The 20,067-nt window shown below is 45.8% G+C and overlaps 1 protein-coding gene across 2 annotated transcripts in view; it reads right to left on the bottom strand.

The window, feature by feature from the left end:
* ZNF516 (zinc finger protein 516) overlaps positions 1-20,067 on the bottom strand; it is a 114,821-nt gene that overhangs the window by 11,953 nt on the left and 82,801 nt on the right. For both annotated transcript variants that reach the window (XR_011047815.1, XM_068396326.1), the window contains exon 3: positions 4,998-6,476. Coding sequence is in view for 1 of the 2 variants with exons in the window: in XM_068396326.1 (XP_068252427.1) it covers positions 4,998-6,476 (1,479 nt within the window). In the remaining variant the exon portion in view is untranslated. The remainder of the gene's footprint in view (positions 1-4,997; positions 6,477-20,067) is intronic.

Below are 20,067 nucleotides of genomic sequence, written 5' to 3'. Positions count from 1 at the left end.
GCTCAAAGCTGGTCTCAAAGGAGGCCCAGGGAAAGAGTGCATCTGCTGCCATAACCCATCCTTTCCTAATATGGCGATTCATGTAAATATCATGAATAAAATAAATAACCACTACTAAATATAACAATAAGATTCTCTCTACGAGCTTTTGGGAAGATTGGGCAGGGTGAAACAAATCTAGCCTAAGCGCATCAAGCTTTGCGTTTGCAGCTGTATCACAACAGTACGTACAACTCTCTTTTCCAAGGACATACAGGAATAAACACAAATGTGAAAGAAAGAATCCCAGAAATAAACCCAGCCACTCTGAAGGAAGCTGAACACTGCACTATCACACACGAAAATATTCTATTTTCTAAGTGTGATCCAAGATGAGTTCATACACCAAACACCCAAGTAAAGTCTATTGGGAACATTCAATTGGGGAAAAACCTGTGACGACCAGTATACCGAAGTAGGATTTTTGGTTGTCCTTTATGTCATGATTGCCATATGCATGCACACTGCCATATTGAGACTAAATCGTACAATGCATACAGACTTAGAGGGCTCAGTCTAGGGCCATGTGTTATTCCAGACAAGGTTCATTTACCCTCCTCTATTCGCAGTTGGTAGGATCTCATTCCTTTTGCCTGCAGCACCTTTTTATTTTCGTGCTACGAAAAACAGCCATCATGCCAGTTGGTCTGGAGAACCATCAACAACCTGCAAGTTGTATGTAAAATGAAGACAAGCTACATAAAAAAAAAAAAAGGTTTCAAATTCTGAAAACTTGATCGCTGTAAAATACTTGGAATGAAGGAAGAGATTTCAAAGCAGAGATGGACACTAAATAACCTCCAGCTAGAAGTGTCTCTGGAAATCACTGCCCAGCAAAAATATTTGAGCAATAAAATCCCTCTTTTAAAAAGCAGATAAAGAGAGACCTCCTTGGAAATCCTGCCCCTATTTTACTTTGCCCCAACGGTCCTCGTGGGTGTTCTGGTGCCAGCTTCTAGTTCCTAGTTTTTACTGTTTCTCTCCATCCCTCTTAACATGGCTGGGAGCTCAGTGGATCAGTAAGATTTCTTTGAGCAGGTTGACACAATGTAGTATTAAATAACATAAGGAGGGCACCCATGTGAAGGTACCCCAAGTTGATGGTGGAACAATTAACTCATACTTAGAGCAGGAAGCAGGCAGGGAGAAACTTTAGACAACTTTCCTACGCACTGGGATGGCAAAACCAAAGTTGACCAGACAGAAGCAGGAACACTGACCCTGCAGTTTTAGAAACCAAGCATGTCCTCCTCTGCTTCCTTAACAAAAATCAGGAGCCTGATGTTAGTTACAGTCACCACACAGCCTCTAACCACCTGCAAAATGATCTACTCAATAGTAATAAGTAACAGGTGGATCCCACACAGCATTACTTTTTAAATGATTGAGCAAAACTGACAATGGAGTGGCTGAAAGGTGCACCTCATGGACTATTTCAGATAGATTTTGCCTTCCTGTCTTTTCCAAAAGGCCTTTCACCAAGAACTGCCAAACACTGTGGCTCCTTCCTTGACTCACAGATGCCAGACCACTCAACTTGCACACACCTTCTGAGCACTAGACCGTAGCTGTCCTTAGGCTACCAGCTTCCAAATGTCCTGGGTTTTGTCAAAATGGGGTCACAAGCTGCATTTCACATATGCTTTTGACAAAACAGAGGGCATTATGTCAGGTGAGGACACTAGAACACTGGTCTGGAACTTGTGCTTTTTCCATGGGAAGTTCAGTTCTTGCACAACTTCTACAAACAGAAGCAGTGTATAAAAAAAATGGGATGGTTTACAAATGGTGAGAGCTTGGACTATGGCTCCCATTCTCCCCCCCTTACACACACACACCTATCTCAAGAGTAATAAAAGAGCATGACAAAGAAGGACTGGTTGGGGATGTGAAGGCTGGGGGCAGGCTTGGCTGTAGTGACCAAGAGATGGTGAAGTTCTGGATCCCGCACGGAGGAAGCAGGGCAAGAAGTACGATCACAACCCTGGACTGAAGAGCTAACTTTGGCCTCCTCAAGGACCTCCTTGGGGGCATCCCATGGGTTAGGGGTCCAGAAGGTAGGGGGGTCCATGAGAGCTGGTTAATATTCAAGCATCACTTCCTCCAAGCTCAAGATCGACGCATCCCTATAAGTAAGAAATCAAGCAAAGGGAGCAGGAGACCTGCATGGATGAGCAAGGAGCTTCTGGAAAAACTCAAATGGAATACGGAAGTTTACAGAACATGGAAAAAGGGACAGGCCACTTGGGAGGAATATAGGACTGTTGTCAAAGTATACAGGGATGCGACGAGGAAGGCTAAGGTCCACTTGGAACTAAATCCGACATCAACGACAACAAGAGCTTCTTCCAGAACATCAGCAGCAAAAGGAAGACTAGGGAAAATGTGGGCTCACTGCTCAATGAGGAGGGTCCTCTGGTGACTGAGTATACAGAGAAGGCGGAGTTACTTAATGCCTTCTTTGCCTCAGTCTTTACTGCTAAGGCCAGCCCTCAGGAATCCCGGGCCCTGAAGGTAAGAGAGAAAGTCTGGAGAGAGGAAGACTTTCTCTTGGTTGAGGAGGATCAAGTTAGAGATCATTTAGGCAAACTAGACACCCACAAATCCATGGGACCTGATGGGATACACCCACAAGTGCTGAGGGAGCTAGCAGGTGTTATTTCCAAGCTACTCTCCGTCATCTTTGAAAGGTCATGGAGAACAGGAGAGGTGCCTGAGGACTGGAGGAAGACAAATGTCACTCCAGTCTTCAAAAAGGGCAAGAAGGAGGACCCAGGACCCAGGACTGGTCAACCTCACCCCCATCCCTGGAAAAGTGATGGAACAGCTCATTTCGGATGTCATCTCTAAGCACATGGAGGAAAAGAAAGTTATCAGGAGCAGTCAACATGGATTCACCAAGGGGGTATCATGCTTGACCAATCTGATGGCCTCTTATGACATGACTGGCTGGGTAGATGAAGGGAGAGCAGTGGAGGTTGTCTACCTTGACTTCAGCAAGGCTTGTGATACTGTCTGTCACAACATCCCCATAGGAAAGCTCAGGAAGTGTGGGTTAGATGAGTGGACAGTGAGGTGGATTAAGAACTGGCTGAATGGCAGAGCTCAGAGGGTTGTGGTCATCAGTGCTGAGACTAGTTGGAGGCCTGTAGCTAGTGGTGTTCCCCAGGCTCAGTACTGGGTCCGGTCCTGTTTAACTTATTCATCAATGACCTGGATGAAGGGACTGAGTGTACCCTCAGCAAGTTTACTGATGACACAAAACTGGGAGGTGTGGCTGATAGACCAGAAGGCTGTGCTGCCATTCAGCAAGACCTGGAGACAGGCTAGAGAGTTGGGCGGAGAGGAACCTCATGAAGTTCAACAAAGGGAAGTGTAGGGTCCTCCACCTAGGGAGGAATAACCCCATGCACCAGCACAGGCTAGGGGTTGACCTGCTGGAAAGCAGCTCTGCGGAGAAGGACCTGGGAGTCCTGGTGGACAAGCTCACCATGAGCCAACAATGTGCACTTGTGGCCAGGAAGGCCAATGGTATCCTGGGGTGCATTAGGAAAAGTGTGGCCAGCAGGTCGAGGGAGGTGATCCTCCCCCTCTACACTGCCCTGGTGAGACCACATCTCGAGTACTGTGTCCAGTTCTGGGCTCCCCAGTTCACAAAACACAAGGAACTACTGGAGAGAGTCCAGCGGAGGGCTACAAAGATGATCAGAGGACTGGAACATCTCTCCTATGAGGAAAGGCTGAGAGATCTGGGTCTGTTTAGCGTGGAGAAGAGAAGACTGAGGCGGGATCTTATCCATACTTACAAATACCTCAAGGGCGGGTGTCAAGAGGATGGGGACAGACTCTTCTCAGTGGTGCCCAGTGACAGGACAAGGGGCAACGGGCACAAGCTGAAACACAGGAAGTTCCATCTCAATATGAGGAAACATTTCTTTACTTTGAGGGTGGCAGAGCACTGGAACAGGCTGCCCAGGGAGGCTGTGGAGTCTCCTTCTCTGGAGATACTCAAAACCCGCCTGGATGCGACATGTGTGCAACCTGCTCCAGGTGAACCTCCTTTGGCAGGGGGTTGGACTAGATGATCTCCAGAGGTCCCTTCCAACCCCAACCCTTCTGTGATTCTGTGACTTTCAGTTTCCACTGAGACAAACTAATTCTGGCAGATCATCAGAAGAGTATAGTCTCAAATGCAAATGCATAGGTTTCTTTTTTAATTTTTTCTTCTTTTTGGGCGGCAATTGACTGGCAAGAGACAGAAGGAGAGCTCTGATACCTTTTCAGTCCCTGAACTTTTGAACTGACTATTTGCACAACTGCCTTTCCTGCTTACGTGAATTAGCAGGCACATATTCGGCCCTACCTCTTTTTAATTATAAACATACATACAGATCAAAAGAATCATTTGAAAAATACGATAGCAGTCTTGATATGGACAAGGAAGATCTTAAGACTTCTGTCAAGAAAGACAAAGGACACTGACAAGTGATTATCTCTCTCTGTTGTTGCAAGACTTGTTTGCAGGTGAAATTGAACAAAACCTCCAAAATAACATCACAGGTAAGCCCCAGAGGATGTTTATTTTGCCCGAAGCAAAAAGATGATGATGTGTGCCAGCACCAGAACATCAGGGGGATCTTCGCATGACAGCACATCTGTGTAACTTTAGCCTGATTGAAGCGAGGGGAGAAAGGAACAGTAATACTCCAGGTGGAACCGGATACATTTAACCTGCGACAGAAATGTCACACAGTGCATGAGGGGGGATGCTGCAATGTTAGAGATCAGTAAACAAACCTATTGAAGCCTATCCAGAAATGATAAAAACAATGAACTTGTAATCCCAACCGTTAAAGGGAGACAAGGAACAAACTGTGAAACAGTGTGTCGTGGATCTGAAGAAAGCAGAAACCAGCAAGCTGCGTCCTCAGCTATGGAAGGGCTTGTGAAAATCTTACCTGCATGATCCAGGACAGGGCTGTTGGCACCGCAGGTTTGGTACAACGAAGCAAGGTCCTTTGGAATGTATGTTTTAAAGATATTTAAAACGTCCAAACGTTTCTCATGCCCATCTGATCCCAGATCCTGTTTGCTGGAGTGTAAAGCTGGAGAAACTCCCGCAGTGCTAGGCTGGGGCTGCAGCAGTGGACTCGCTCGTGCTACTGCTGTGCAGTTTGCCGAAGTCCTCATCTCATTCCCGGCCTTCACGTGAGACTCCCTCTGAGGCACCAATGGCTCTTCATGTTTAGTGTACTGCTCGCTTTTACACAGAGGATGATACTGCAGCGGTGGGTTGAATTTGGCCTTCATGGAGTCAGATGCACAGTGCTTACCTGGAGGGGCAAAACTAGTACTTCCCTGGGGAACCATGTACTTTTCTGCTTGCTTGCTGTTGGTGGGCTGTGTGCTAGGCCTGGACATGACCGTCTGAGTAGGTGTTACGCTTCTGCTATAGGCTCCCGTTTGCGTAAGTTTGGAATTTGCTTCATATTTACTTTTTTGTTGTGCTGCTATGCTGTATTGCTCCTGGGAATGGTTTAACTTGGGCTGTCTGTACCCATCCAAACCTGATAAGCGCGGACCACACTGGCTGAAGGCATAACCATCCTTTGACTGATGCATACTCCCAGACTTCGCAGTCATCCCAACAGAAAGAGAACTGCTTTTGGTCCCTGGCAATGCACTTGGCACTTGAGTGCGCGTAAATCTGGCAACGGGCAAAGGCTGGCATTCCTTACCACCAAGAACAGGAGGGGGGCCAGTACGCCCACTCCTTGCCAAAAAGACCAGGTTGCTTTTAATACTCTTGAATCCGTTCTGTTGGACCCAAGGGGGGACCATTGAGTTACAGCTGATTTTGTGCAAAATTCTTTTGTGCATCCACAGGACTTCAGGGTAGTAGGTCTTGTGACTGCAGAAAGGACACAGGTAGACGATTAAAGCAGCCTGCAAGGATGTATTCAGGTTTTTATTGCATGAATTATCCCTTGTTGACTTTTCACTCAAATCGAGAGGAGCTACCTCTTGAACTTCAGCACCTTTTTCTATCAGAGGATGCTCCCTGTTTAAGTCTAGCAAATTTTCTCTAGCGCGACTAGCCTGTACTTCAAGTGGCGTTTTCAAGTCCATGACCATGTTTGAAGACGTCTGGCCCACACCCGAAGCAAAGCTAGCAATACGACTGGAGCAAGATTGCCCTTGGCTGTGGTGAAATGCTGGCGTCTTTATGTCTGCAGAACGTTTTACATCTTGGTATTTCGAAAAGGGCTCCTTGATGACACTGTCCAGTACTGATACCAGGGCAGGAATCTCTGGTTTAGATTCCCTGACCTCGTTTTCTCTGGCGTTGTGGCTTCCCATCTTCGGGAGTTCATCCAAATGAGATGTTACCATCGGGGTTTCCCCTTCAGAAAAGCTGCAGTGGTACGGCTTTTCATCTGAATGGGACAAACAAAAAAATGCCATTGTCATTTTATGCAGAAAGGAGCCCAAAAGACAGAGCAAAATTCAAGATTACACTAAGATAGTAGGAGAAAAAGCAAACTTTGGTATTAGTATCGTAATGACATGCTACAGACTAAATGTGCTGTATAAGCAAGAAAATCTTGAAGTAGTTCACTTTTAAAGATGACTGCGAAGTCTGGATAAACTCTCTAATGCTGCATGTTCATGACATTTTGAAGAAAGAACAATTCAATAATATACCCATGTTAAAATTCTGGAACTGCGAGAAAAATAAACAAATATGCAACCATTTAATGCTTTAACAAAAGCAAAGATAATGAAGTCAGATAAGACTGACCTAGTTAAAGGTCTGTCAGCACTTCCATTACAAGCTCCTATTTTCAAAGGGTTTATAACACAGCAATAAAAATTGGCTCCACACGGAAACCAAGCATATAAGCAGATATAGCATACGGAACAAACTGCTCACTTAAGAAGGACTTTCGCAGTGGCCGAGTATAAAAGATGAGTTATGGAGGATGTAAATTTTGACTTTTCCATCCGTTAATTTAAAGCAGATACTTTTTTTTTTTAACATACTTTTACATTTGAGTCAAACTTTAGGAAAATTTTATGACCACTCAATCCACTGAGAGATAAGGAATTCAACATTTTCAGCCATTTAGATTACAGAATTCAAAACAGACTTTCGATTCTTCCCATTTTCTTCTTCGCTTCTCAGCTCTCCAGGGTAAATTTATCTACCTAACACATGTCGCGGAAAGGGAACATACTGGGCAGTAATTAAAGCCGTCTAGGAGGAAAGAGAAGAGTAGGAATTGTTTTGCTGGGAGCACAGCTACCTCTGCCCACTTTCCCGATGCTGATCTCTCAGAGCTGTTGAATCCCTCTGAATCAGTTCACAAATCAATTCCATAGAGATTTTCATCACAGCAGTAATGCTTATTGCACTGAATCCATTTAACATCTAACTGAATTGAATCATCTGACAAACTTTCAGTTTCAATTAACATGCAGTTAATGAGCCACTGCCAGGCAAATGTAAGGAGACCATGCTCTATCTAAAATGTCACCAGTCCAAAGCTATCACCGCATCCGTAGGAAGGGTGAGAATGGGAAAGGAGTGAACTGCTCTAGAGCCGCATATCCTCTCACATCAACTCGTAAAAGCCAGCACTTCAGAAAATCAAGCGCTGCTCATTAGTGCAGCCCAACGCCACGGGCATTACTCTGCGTGGCGCAATGGAAGAAGCATGTCTTTGGCTGGAGTTTCAATGCAAATAAAGTCTCCTTAGCCTCGCCTTCAATACAAGCAAAAAATTTTTAAGCTTTTGTTTAATTCAAGGTAATTAAGTTAAATACAACCTATAGATGCGCAGCCTTGCAGGGCTGAGTGCTCACTCCGCCAAGATCATTTTCCTTTCAAACTATCTAAGCAGGTAAATTCAGGTGGAAAAAAACCCCCACAACCCAGAAACTTGTTTCTTCCTGTGCTGCAGGGTGCAAGGCTTTGGGAAAGCACATGCCCAGCACTAGTAGCCAATTTACAGTTTGAAACAAAGACACTGCATGCAGTGGTGAAATATGACACTGCACATCTGTGTTACTTTCAAAGCACATCTGTCAAAGCCCAAAATATTTGTGCTCTTTAATAAGATTTTAAGGCTTCTCTTTACAATCGCAAGGAGTGGCTCCCTTTGATCATCGTGGTAGTATTTTTTTTTTTTTTATAAAAGCAAAGCAAAAACAAATCATTTGGTCGTAGCAGTATTCGGCAGAGACTGAACTGATCTACTGGCTATGCTGAGCAGAGTGGGCAGAGAAGGGAGGTGGGGGACCACCACCAGCCCTGCTCTTGGGGCCTGAGGAGCCAGGAGGCTTCAGCCGCTCCTTGGTCCGCCTGTGCAGCCCCAATGAAGGGGCACATTGGCAGATGTCCACGAGTCCCAGGTTGCTCTGCACACCTCAGACGTACCTTGATGGTTTCTGACTTGGTCTAAATCTACATACTGTGCTCTTTCAGCAAAGAGGACAAAGTCGAAGAGACTGTGAGGTGGTGTGGGTTAGGTCTGAGCTTGGTCTTTAGGTCTGGACTGTTCAGTTCAGGTCTGTATTTGGGCAGGAAGGGAGGAGAAGGAAGCAGACAGACCACAGTCCCGTGTGCCCCAGTAACCACAGGTATAAAGCCTGGGACTGCAAACCTAGAGGTGGCTACAGTCCTTTTAGTCCTGTTGCTCTAGTGCAGCCATCAAAGAAAAAGGGATGTTCCAGGTGGAAAATGTGACACAGAGCAGGAAAACAATGAAGACATTTCTGAGGTGTATCTAGGCCTGCAGTTGCCACAATGCTGAAGGCATCTGCTGTCAGTACAATATATGAAAATTTGTAAGGTTATTACAAAACATAGCTTCTAACTTCTCTTTGTAGCATCTTGCTAGATTCAATTCCTCTGATGTCTCACAAGAACAGTACTGAACATACTAGGAATAATTCTAAAAGCTTAGATCAGGAGCCTCAGTAGCAATATTTGTGTTAATTGCCCAAGCTGCACTTCTGGCAAAAAAAAAAGCACCAAAACAAAACCACATCCCTACCCCCTTCCCCAAGATTTTGACAGACACGCTTTTCACCTGCAGGTCACCTCGTTCTTCTTCACCAGCACAAAGCACAGCCTAAGCTTTTCCCCAGGCCCACCCTGCTCTCCACCAGGGACCCAACACTGCAGACATCAACACCCAAGGCTCAAATGCTGTCACGTGCCATCCTCCCCATCATGGGTGGTGGTCCAGGCTGGGCTGCAAGCAGGTTGCAAGAGCCAGGGGAGAAAAGGGGATGCAGGCAAAAGTAAGAGGAGACGGTATGCGACCCAGTAATATAGGCAGAGCCTTTTTCGAAAAATAGATTAAATTTATTTCTGCCTGCTCCCAGCCGCTTGCCCCAGCTGAAAAGGGGTACTAACAATCCTTTTAAATCACTGGTATAAAATATTGCTCTAACCAGCACAGTATAGGCATTACTGTCACCAGAAACTTTCGAGATTTTATTATGCCCAGGTCAAAGCAAAAAGCCATGAAGGGGATGCCTTTTGCGTGATCACTAGGGACTACAACTCACATTCCCCATTGAAAAGAGTTCTTGGCTAAGCATGCTCTCACCTTTTATCCCTACAGTCCCTGTCATCTCCTCAGGTTTGTCTCAATTCCTTTGTTTATTACCCAGAACAGCCGTTTACCTGTTGCACTTAAGAGTGAGAAAGGTCCTTTTACCACATCCCTGAAGTGTTACAGTTTTTCTGTCTCATGGGTACCCAGCCAACAGCTGAAGCGGATGAATTTTACAAGGTGCCCAGCTAGGAGGTGGCTGCTGATGCCATCTCATGCCTTCAGTTTGGCCATAGCTTCAAATATCAATGGCATCGCAGACGATGGAAGAGCAAAGCAGGACAGCATGGAACACTTAGCTATGTGGGAAGCCATGGTCTAGAAACACAGGAACATTCAGGGATTCGACCAGTTCTTTAGAAATACATCTAATTGCCATCACTTAGTTATGTATCTTACACAGACAGATAAAACCACGCACACCTCCCCCTCTCTTCTATCTTTGTCCCCTTCTCATGCATAAACTCTGCTTGTTTCCTCCCTAGCTCTGTTTCTCCACAAAACCGAATTTCAGCACAGGCCGCACAGCTGTTTTAGTTCATGAGGCTTCCTATAAAGTAAACCAGGCTACAAGCCTGAGGACAATGAAACTGTGATTTCTATTCAGAAGAGCAGAACTGGCTAGAAATTGGCCCCTTTTCTGGCTAGCACTACAGCACTAGGAGTCAAAGGGAACAGAGCAGATGTGATGTGTTTGATTTTCAGTAAACATTTGATAGTGATTTGCACTTTGAGATGAATGCTGCGGCTCAATTTGAAAACTGGCTGCAAATAAATCATGATCAAAGCAAAGGATAACACTGGAAGAAGGTGCAACATCGCAAAGACCTGTATTAGGTCCTATTTCACTTGGTGTTTTTCTTTAACGATCCAGAAGAGACTCTAGACAGCATGCTAACTTAAATCTCCAGGAAATACCGCATTTGGAAGAGCTGCAAAAATAACAGGGACAAGGAAATAATGCACAGGGACTTAGAGAGAATAGAAATGCAGTCTGAAAATAATCAAATGAGATTCATTCTGGAAAAAAAGCAGGCTAAGACAAGTGAAGGGAAACGATCCAAAAAACCCCATGCAGTGGGAGGGCGAAATCTGGAAAGCAGCAATGTTGAAAATAACAGATGGCACAAAAGACAAGTTAAATACGAGTGTACTAGGTGAGGTTCTTCAGCTTAGCTTTCACAAATAAAAGTAGGCATTACAAAAATAAAAATAAAATTACCCCTCTGAAGAAGACACATAACATAATGGCCACGCTGGTCACATTATTTTTTTTATATATATAAAAAAATTATATAAAAATATAAATATATAAAATAATAATATATATAGAATCATAGAATCATTTTGGTTGGAAAGGACCTTTAAGATCATGAAGTCCAACCATTAACCTGGCACTGCCAAGTCCACCACTAAACCACGTCCCTAAGCACGACATCTACATGTCTTTTAAATACCTCCAGGGATATATACTATAGTAATGATACTACATAAAAGCCCACAGTAAGCACAATACAATGAGACACGGCAGAGGAAAAAGGCAAAAAGGAGGTTTGCAGCAGAAAATCGAGGTCTTTTATCCTGTGAAAGGAAGGTCCAACAGAAGTACTCCAGACCCCCAGAATATCTGTGCCTATCTGCAAATACAGACAAGTCAGAAGGAGTTCTGAGAACTACAACAAAACAGTAACTGACTAGAAAATAAAGATGAAGAGTTAAGTGTCCCTCACATCATTGAAGGAAAATGGGAGGGTGACAGGCAAATGCCTGCAGCCTCCCCAGGAGCGCCAAGCTCCAAAAGAGAGAATTATGCCATCCTGAGCACTGGAGTCTGTCACAACAATCAGATAAAACTACCGCAGGAAAACTCAAAATGAACAGGAAAAAAAAAAAACATTATATGTATTTGCAGGTTGCGGAATAAACGTCAAGTGAAGAGGTGGAACACCGCTTGGACTGTAAAACCTACAAGGACAAAACACAGATTATGAACACACGATGAAAACCCATCACTTCACAGGCAGGCAGAAAGCATGACTTACTCCTTCCCTTCGCTCTACTAGCACGGCAAACCAAAACCCCTTGTAAGATAATATCCACACATTACAACTACATTATAGATATATGCCAAAACCAGCCTTCCTTTCATACTAATTCCCTATGTGGTTAGCTAAGGAAAGGAATCCTGAAGCATTCAACGGTGAGCCCATGACCCTCCTGAGCAGCAGGTTGATCATCTGAGCATAGGTCAGGCTGTGCAAAGAGACAAGGTATCTGTTTTGCAGAGGATGATTTGTCTTACACCAGCCATGCCCACTGTTCTAGCTGCCTGCATGTCCAGTTTTTATACTCCACACGCTATCTGCCACCTCCCCTGCTTTCTGCTCCGGCTGCGTCACTCGGCAGATCCCCAACGTGGTGGCAAAGCATGCACGAGGTGAGGGACAACTCCTGCAAACCCTCTTCCGTTTTCTTAGAGCACAAGGCCATGTGCCACACTGAGATACTGGGAAGAAAAAGTTACGCTGTTGTCACAGTTTAAAGCTGGGCCGGCTATTAAACCTGTGGCAGACGCTCTCTGTTAACCCTCCCCCCCACACCCAAAGGGAAAGGGAAAAGGGAGAGAGACTTATGGGTTGGAAAGTTAAAACAGTTTTAATAAACTATAATAATAATAGAAATAATCAAATATATACAAATATATACAAAACCAAGATCGAAAGCTTAGAAATCCTCCTCAGGCAGAGTTGCTCCCCCCTGGCACGGGCAGAGGGGAAAATGCAGTAGCTCCCCCCAGCACGGGCAGAGGGGAAAATGCAATAGCTCCCCTGCCATCACACCTGCAGGCTTTTAACTGGAGAATTGGCAAAGCTGGTACCAATCAGTGGGAGACAGGAGGGCCCCTCCCTCCTGGGCCCCACCTCCAGGACGCAGTGGGTTAGTGATAAATAGGAAAGTGAGAATGACGTGTATGGGATGGAATACCTCGTTGGTCAATCTTGGGTCACCTGCCCTGTCTGCTCCTCCCTGCAGGTGCAACCTCCCTTCGGCTCTTCACTCATAAGCAGTGAGGAATTTAGCAGTGACCTTGGTTTCTCTAAGACTAATTGGCCTGGTTTGGGCCAAACCAGGACATTCCACCCCTTATTCCATACCATTCATGTCATACTCAGATCACCACTACCTTTTCATTTTCAAATATATATACACATATCACTAGTTTATGATTCATCTTTATGCAAAAAGTTCATCAAGTTCATTTAGTTCAGGATTGTGGGTTTCCATCTGGCTAGCAGTCTCTCAGGGCAGGAGACATGGTATGAGTTTTGTCACGGTTCGTGCCCACGGGTTGCAGGTTCAAAATGTCAGTCTCGAGGAGGTTACTGGATGCCACTTGCAGCTAGCTCCGGTCTCATCACCACTGTCTTAACCTGAAAGACACTTATACAGCAACAACATACAGTTCAGACTTAAGTAGTCTCACCCAGAATCAGATCACCTTCAGGGACACATCAGACTTCACCATCTTGCAACATCACCCACCAAGTACATCCAGGTCCCTGAGCAAAAGCAATCCCACGAATGGGTTTACCTTTGCCCGTTGCAGGAAGAACCCAGACAGTTTTTCCCAATAGATTCCTTTCATGCACCACAGGGACTTTATCTCCTTCTACTGTATGTAGAAGGTCTGACTGAGCAGGGCCACCTCGATTGATAGATGCCCTGGTGTTAACTAACCAGGTAGCTTGTGCCAGATGCTTATCCCAGATTTTAAAGGTTCCACCCCCCATTGCTTTCAGGGTAGTTTTTAACAGCCCATTATACCGTTCAATTTTCCCAGAGGCTGGTGCATGATAGGGGATGTGATATACCCATTCGATACCATGCTCTTTGGCCCAGTTGTCTATGAGACTGTTTTTGAAATGAGTCCCATTGTCCGACTCAATTCTCTCTGGCGTGCCGTGTCGCCACAAGATTTGCTTTTCAAGGCCCAGAATAGTGTTCCGGGCAGTGGCATGGGGCACAAGTATGTTTCCAACCATCCGGTGGTCGCCTCCACTATGGTAAGCACATAGCGTTTACCCTGGCGGGTTTGAGGGAGTGTGATGTAGTCAATTTGCCAGGCCTCCCCATATTTATATTTCAACCACCACCCCCCATACCACAAAGGTTTTAACCGTTTGGCTTGCTTAATTGCGGTGCATGTTTCACAATCGTGGATAACCTGTGCAATAGAGTCCATGGTTAAGTCCACCCCTCGGTCACGAGCCCATCTGTATGTTGCATCTCTCCCTTGATGACCTGAAGTGTCATGAGCCCACCGAGCTAAAAATAGTTCACCTTTATGTTCCCAGTCCAAATCTATTTGGAACACTTTAGCAGCTTGATCCGCTTGTTGGTTGTTTCGATGTTCCTCAGTTGCCCGACTTTTAGGTACGTGAGCATCTACATGACGTACTTTCACGACTAGTTTCTCCAGCTGAGCAGCAATATCTTGCCACAATTCAGCAGCCCAAATAGGTTTACCTTTGCGCTGCCAGTTGCTTCGCTTCCACTGCTTTAACCACCCCCACAAGGCATTTGCTACCATCCATGAGTCAGTATAAAGATACAGCCTTGGCCACTTTTCTCGTTCAGCAATGTCTAAAGCCAGCTGGATGGCTTTTACCTCTGCAAATTGACTTGATTCACCTTGTCCTTCTGTGGCTTCTGTGACTCGTCGTATGGGACTCCATACAGCAGCTTTCCACTTCCGATGCTTTCCTACAAGACGACAGGATCCATCGGTGAACAGGGCATACTGCTTCTCATCCTCTGGTAGTTCATTATATGGTGGGGCTTCTTCAGCACGTGTCACCTCAATTAAGAAATGGAGTCATGCTGCTCACAGGGACTGGACCTTTATTTCTCCTATTCACACTTGGGAAAAAGGGATTTGAGGCCCATCTACCCTAACTGGGGTCCTGCTCACTGGTAACTGGAGCAGCCATCCTTCTAGAAAAATTCTCTCTGGTATTTCTTTTAGCTTGCAACTCACGTACTCGTGCCTGTAGGGTACTGGTAGGTTGTCCATGCCATCCGCTCATGTCCTCCCCATAACCACGCAGGGCAAACCACAGGATACCTCGTGATGTGTTCTGTTTCCTTTGAGCTGGTCCTGTAGGAGAGCGTTTTCTCCTAACAGCTGCAACGCGCGCCTCTGTAGGTAGAGAGTCAAGTTTATTCTCGATCATGGACAGTTTGTCTGACAGTTGTTTAAATGAGTCCTTGTTTTCCTTAGTCAGTTTTTCCACAGCCGAGATGCGGGTCTGCAGTGGGGAAGAAATACTATCTTCATACTGTCGCATACAGTTAGCCATTTCGCCCACAGTAGAATGTGCCATAGCATCTTCTCCCCATACTAATATTGACAATGTATGGGTATATGTCGGTGGAGCATTCTTCACAACCTTCCGGAACATGGATCGGTTGCATTCCACTTCATCAGGATCTACAGGATCTACAATGTCCCGTGGGTGTCTGTAAATGATCTCTTGCACAGCCAGTTCTCTAAGGTAGTTAACACCTTTTTCTATAGTGGTCCATTTGCTTAGGTGACTCATAACATCATCTTTATAGGGATACCTGCTCTTTACAGCTGACAAGAGTCGCCTCCAGAGACTGATAGTGTTTGACTTTCTTGCGAGCGCCTTATCAATACCACCATCTCTAGACAGGGATCCCAACTGTCTGGCTTCTCTGCCATCTAATTGCATGCTGTCTGCCCCATTATCCCAGCATCGGAGCAACCAGGTAATAATAGGTTCACCGTCATAACGGCTGAAGTCTTTCCTTATATTTCTCAGGTCCTTCAGGGATAAGGAGTGGTAGGTTATCTCTACGTCCGAGTCCTCCTCTTGTGATAGTTCTGCTTTAGAAGGACCTTTCTTCTGTGATGGGTCTGCTTTAAAAGGGCGATCAAGGGAACCCCCATCTGTGTCAGGCCCTAACTCTGCCTGAGAAGGGCCCTCACCTGGGTCATATGATGACTCTGCCTTAGAAGGCTCTGAGTCATCATCCTCCTCTTCATGAGCTGATTTCTTTCGGTATTTCTTCCTGGTTACAGGAGCAATTGGTACAGATTCGATAGATGCTGGAGTCTGAGTAGATGCAGTGGCTGTCGTGGGAGTGCTGAGAGTCTGAGTAGCTGCAGTGGCCATCTTGGGGGGTGTAGCAGCTGTGGTACAGGCTGCCGAGGTTTCAGTGGGTTTAGTGGCTGTAGCGGCAGTACACACTGTAGGATCTGACATGGCTGCATAACACCTACAACTGTCCCTGCACCGATATTTAATCTTATCCCACATCAGAAACACATTCAGGACAACCAAAAATAAAAACATGCCACCTAGACAGCACCATCCTAATTTCGCAAAATCTAGTGGAATCAGCTTGGCAGAAAAGGAGAAGGTACTATTTCCCAAAGTAAAACTGGAAGTGTAATCATTAACAGAATCAGCTAAAGGACACCTGGAGCGTGCAGATGAAGTCGCTGCTACTGATTCGCGATTAAAGCTGCCCATCATTGTGTCATAGAGATAAGAAATCGGAATAGTAACTGCCCAGTTTATCACAGCATAAATCAGTATCAAACCCCATACCAAAACAATACATTTTGACCAGCGCCCACTGCTAAACTGCATGTAAACATTCATAAGAAGCAAGCAATAACACAGTGCCCACGGCAGGTAAGGCATCATTGCAATACTCAACTGTGAAAGAAACTCTATAAAAAGACAAGATAACACAGCATTCAAAAATGACATGACCATCTTCACTATCTGTTTTAATTTCCAACCCCTCATAAATCTCAAAGGAAGAAATCTGTTACTCTCTCAGCTGAGCTCTCTGGGTCTCCTCCCACCAGAGCCAGGATTCAACTTATCAAAGCAACCTGTTGGAGCTTCTCTCAAGCCCCACGTTGGGCACCAATAAATCTGTCACGGTTTAAAGCTGGGCCAGCTATTAAACCTGTGGCAGACGCTCTCTGTTAACCCTCCCCCCCACACCCAAAGGGAAAGGGAAAAGGGAGAGAGACTTATGGGTTGGAAAGTTAAAACAGTTTTAATAAACTATAATAATAATAGAAATAATCAAATATATACAAATATATACAAAACTAAGATCGAGAGCTTAGAAATCCTCCTCAGGCAGAGTTGCTCCCCCCAGCACAGGCAGAGGGGAAAATGCAGTAGCTCCCCTGCCATCACACCTGCAGGCTTTTAACTGGAGAATTGGCAAAGCTGGTACCAATCAGTGGGAGACAGGAGAGCCCCTCCCTCCTGGGCCCCACCTCCAGGAGGCAGTGGGTTAGTGATAAATAGGAAAGTGAGAATGACGTGTATGGGATGGAATACCTCGTTGGTCAATCTTGGGTCACCTGCCCTGTCTGCTCCCCCCCTGCAGGTGCGACCCCCCTTCGGCTCTTCACTCATAAGCAGTGAGGAATTTAGCAGTGACCTTGGTTTCTCTAAGACTAATTGGCCTGGTTTGGGCCAAACCAGGACAGCTGTTTTGACACAAGATCCAGCTTCTCATCTGCAAAGCTCATCTTGCTTTACACATTGTTAGATGTTTTCACACACAGCTACACCTGCTCCCCAATAATTCAGAAAAAGAGATGACCAAAGGTTAGACTGGAGTACTCAGTGCTGCAGGATGGGGCAGGCTAGCAGGTAGGAGGGTGGTACTGAAGGGTAGAAAGCGCACCATCAACTATATATCCCCGCTTCCTCTCAGACTAATTTTAGAACCGAGGGCGAGTGGTTTTGGCTGAGGCTTGAGGTTTTTCACAGGGCAGAAACCCAACACAGCTCTTGAGATTGAGACACTGGCTGATACAGATGGTTTATCAGTCAGCCACCTCACCCCACCCCGCAGAGGTTTCACTCCAGCTGTGTGAAGGGGACAGGGGAGTAACACTGTCCTGCACCACAGCCCAGGAACAGATCGAAAACAAGTCCCAGGTGCCCCAAGAAGTCCTGCCCTCGTCTGCTCATGAGCAAGGTGTTTCTGGTTTATACAGCACTGCTTTTCTTTATTACATTTCAGCATTTTTTTCTTATTTTTGTTGTGGCTAAGTGTTGGGGAGTTACTGTTTCACTTCCACGTGATCAGCTATACGTTTCTAATATCACTATACTTCCATCCTTAGCAAATAAATCCAGATCATGGGTTTACCAATCAGAACTAGCAGCCCTTTGGTATAGTCTGCATTCATGGTCTCCATTCTTCTTTTCTGCATCTAAACGTTACAGTTCCTAAAATGACTTCTCATTGACTTTAATCTCACAGCCGACAATTTCAGGACAAGGATGCATGATGGCAACTGTCAGCTTTCAGCCAAGTATTTCTGGGGCAAGGATGCCAACAACAAAGAAGTATCATCTCACAAGCAGAGAGAGAAGAACTGCAGTTTTGTATCCCTGTTTTTTGGGAGTAGGCCCAGGAAGGGGAAATTATTATCTGACCAAAGCAAATTTAAGGCTTTTAGGAACCTTAGAATAACGAAATTTAGCTTTTTTTCCTTCCATTCTTTTCTTCCCAAACAGTACAAACGGGTAACTATAGACCACTCAGCCTCACCTCCATCCCTGGAAAGGTGATGGAGCAACTTGTTCTTGGTGCTGTCTCTAGGCACATCAAGGATAGGAGGATCATTAGGGGCACGCAGCATGGCTTCACCAACGGGAAGTCTTGCTCAACCAACTTGATAGCCTTTTATGAGGATGTTACCCGGTGGATAGATGATGGTAAAGCTGTGGATGTGGTCTATCTCGATTTCAGTAAAGCGTCTGACACGGTCTCCCACAGCATCCTCGCAGCTAAACTGGGGAAGTGTGGTCTGGATGATCGGGTAGTGAGGTGGATTGTGAACTGGCTGAAGGAAAGAAGCCAGAGAGTAGTGGTCAGCGGGACAGAGTCCAGTTGGAGGTCTGTGTCTAGCGGAGTTCCGCAAGGGTCGGTTCTGGGACCAGTACTATTCAATATATTCATTAATGACTTGGATGAGGGATTAGAGTGCGCTGTCAGCAAGTTCGCTGATGACACAAAACTGGGAGGAGTGGCTGACACAACGGAAGGCTGCGCAGCCATTCAGAGAGACCTGGACAGGCTGGAGAGCTGGGTGGGGAGTAATTTAATGAAATATAACAAGGGCAAGTGTAGAGTCCTGCATCTGGGCAAGAACAACCCCATGTACCAGTACAAGTTGGGGACAGAGCTGTTGGAGACCAGCGTAGGGGAAAGGGACCTGGCGGTCCTAGTGGACAACAGGATGACCATGAGGCAGCAGTGCGCCCTTGTGGCCAAGAAGGCCAATGGCATCCTGGGGTGTATTAGAAGGGGTGTGGTTAGCAGGTCGAGAGAGGTTCTCCTCCCCACCTACTCTGCCCTGGTGAGGCCGCATCTGGAGTATTGTGTCCAGTTCTGGGCCCCTCAGTTCAAGAAGGACAGGGAACTGCTAGAGAGAGTCCAGCGCAGAGCCACGAAGATGATTAAGGGAGTGGAACATCTCCCTTATGAGGAGAGGCTGAGGGAGCTGGGTCTCTTTAGCTTAGAGAAGAGGAGACTGAGGGGTGACCTCATTAATGTTTATAAATATGTAAAGGGCAAGTGTCAAGAGGATGGAGCCAGGCTCTTCTCAGTGACATCCATTGACAGGACAAGAGGCAATGGGTGCAAGCTGGAGCACAGGAGGTTCCACTTAAATATGAGGAAAAACTTCTTTACTGTAAGGGTGACTGAACACTGGAACAGGCTGCCCAGAGAGGTTGTGGAGTCTCCTTCTCTGGAGACATTCAAAACCCGCCTGGACGCGTTCCTGTGTGATATGGTCTAGGCAATCCTGCCCCGGCAGGGGGATTGGACTAGATGATCTTTCGAGGTCCCTTCCAATCCCTAACATTCTGTGATTCTGTGATTCTGTGAGTACTACTGCTGTTGCCATGATGATTAAATGACTAATGCTTGGAGCCCTAAATTCAACTTTTTTAATGACCATACCATTTTCCAGCTGTTTTTCTTGCATACTTGTTTTCAAGCTTCCCTCTATTCCTGGAACGACAATGTACAGATTTATTCCAAAGTCCCATTTGCTTCACTAACTTTACCCTCTGCAATTTCCAGCCTTACCCACAAGCGACTTTTTACCCTCACTGTCAAACGCTTAAAACATTGTATGGCCATGCCCCAAGCGTGCAAACAGCTGAAGGGCCCCATTATATTGTTTGCCTCCTTCCCTCTGCAGAACTGGGGGACACTGCAGGGGATGCAAGAAGGACAGGCCAGCCAAGCCCACTGCTCCTCACACTCCCTGGTCTCCATTTGACTAATCTCTCTGGCATTGTCCAGGAGGACACCTGCT

This window comes from Nyctibius grandis, chromosome 3 (assembly GCF_013368605.1).
Source record: "Nyctibius grandis isolate bNycGra1 chromosome 3, bNycGra1.pri, whole genome shotgun sequence".
NCBI lineage: Eukaryota > Metazoa > Chordata > Aves > Nyctibiiformes > Nyctibiidae > Nyctibius > Nyctibius grandis.
This window is presented reverse-complemented; position numbering and strand designations above follow the sequence as displayed.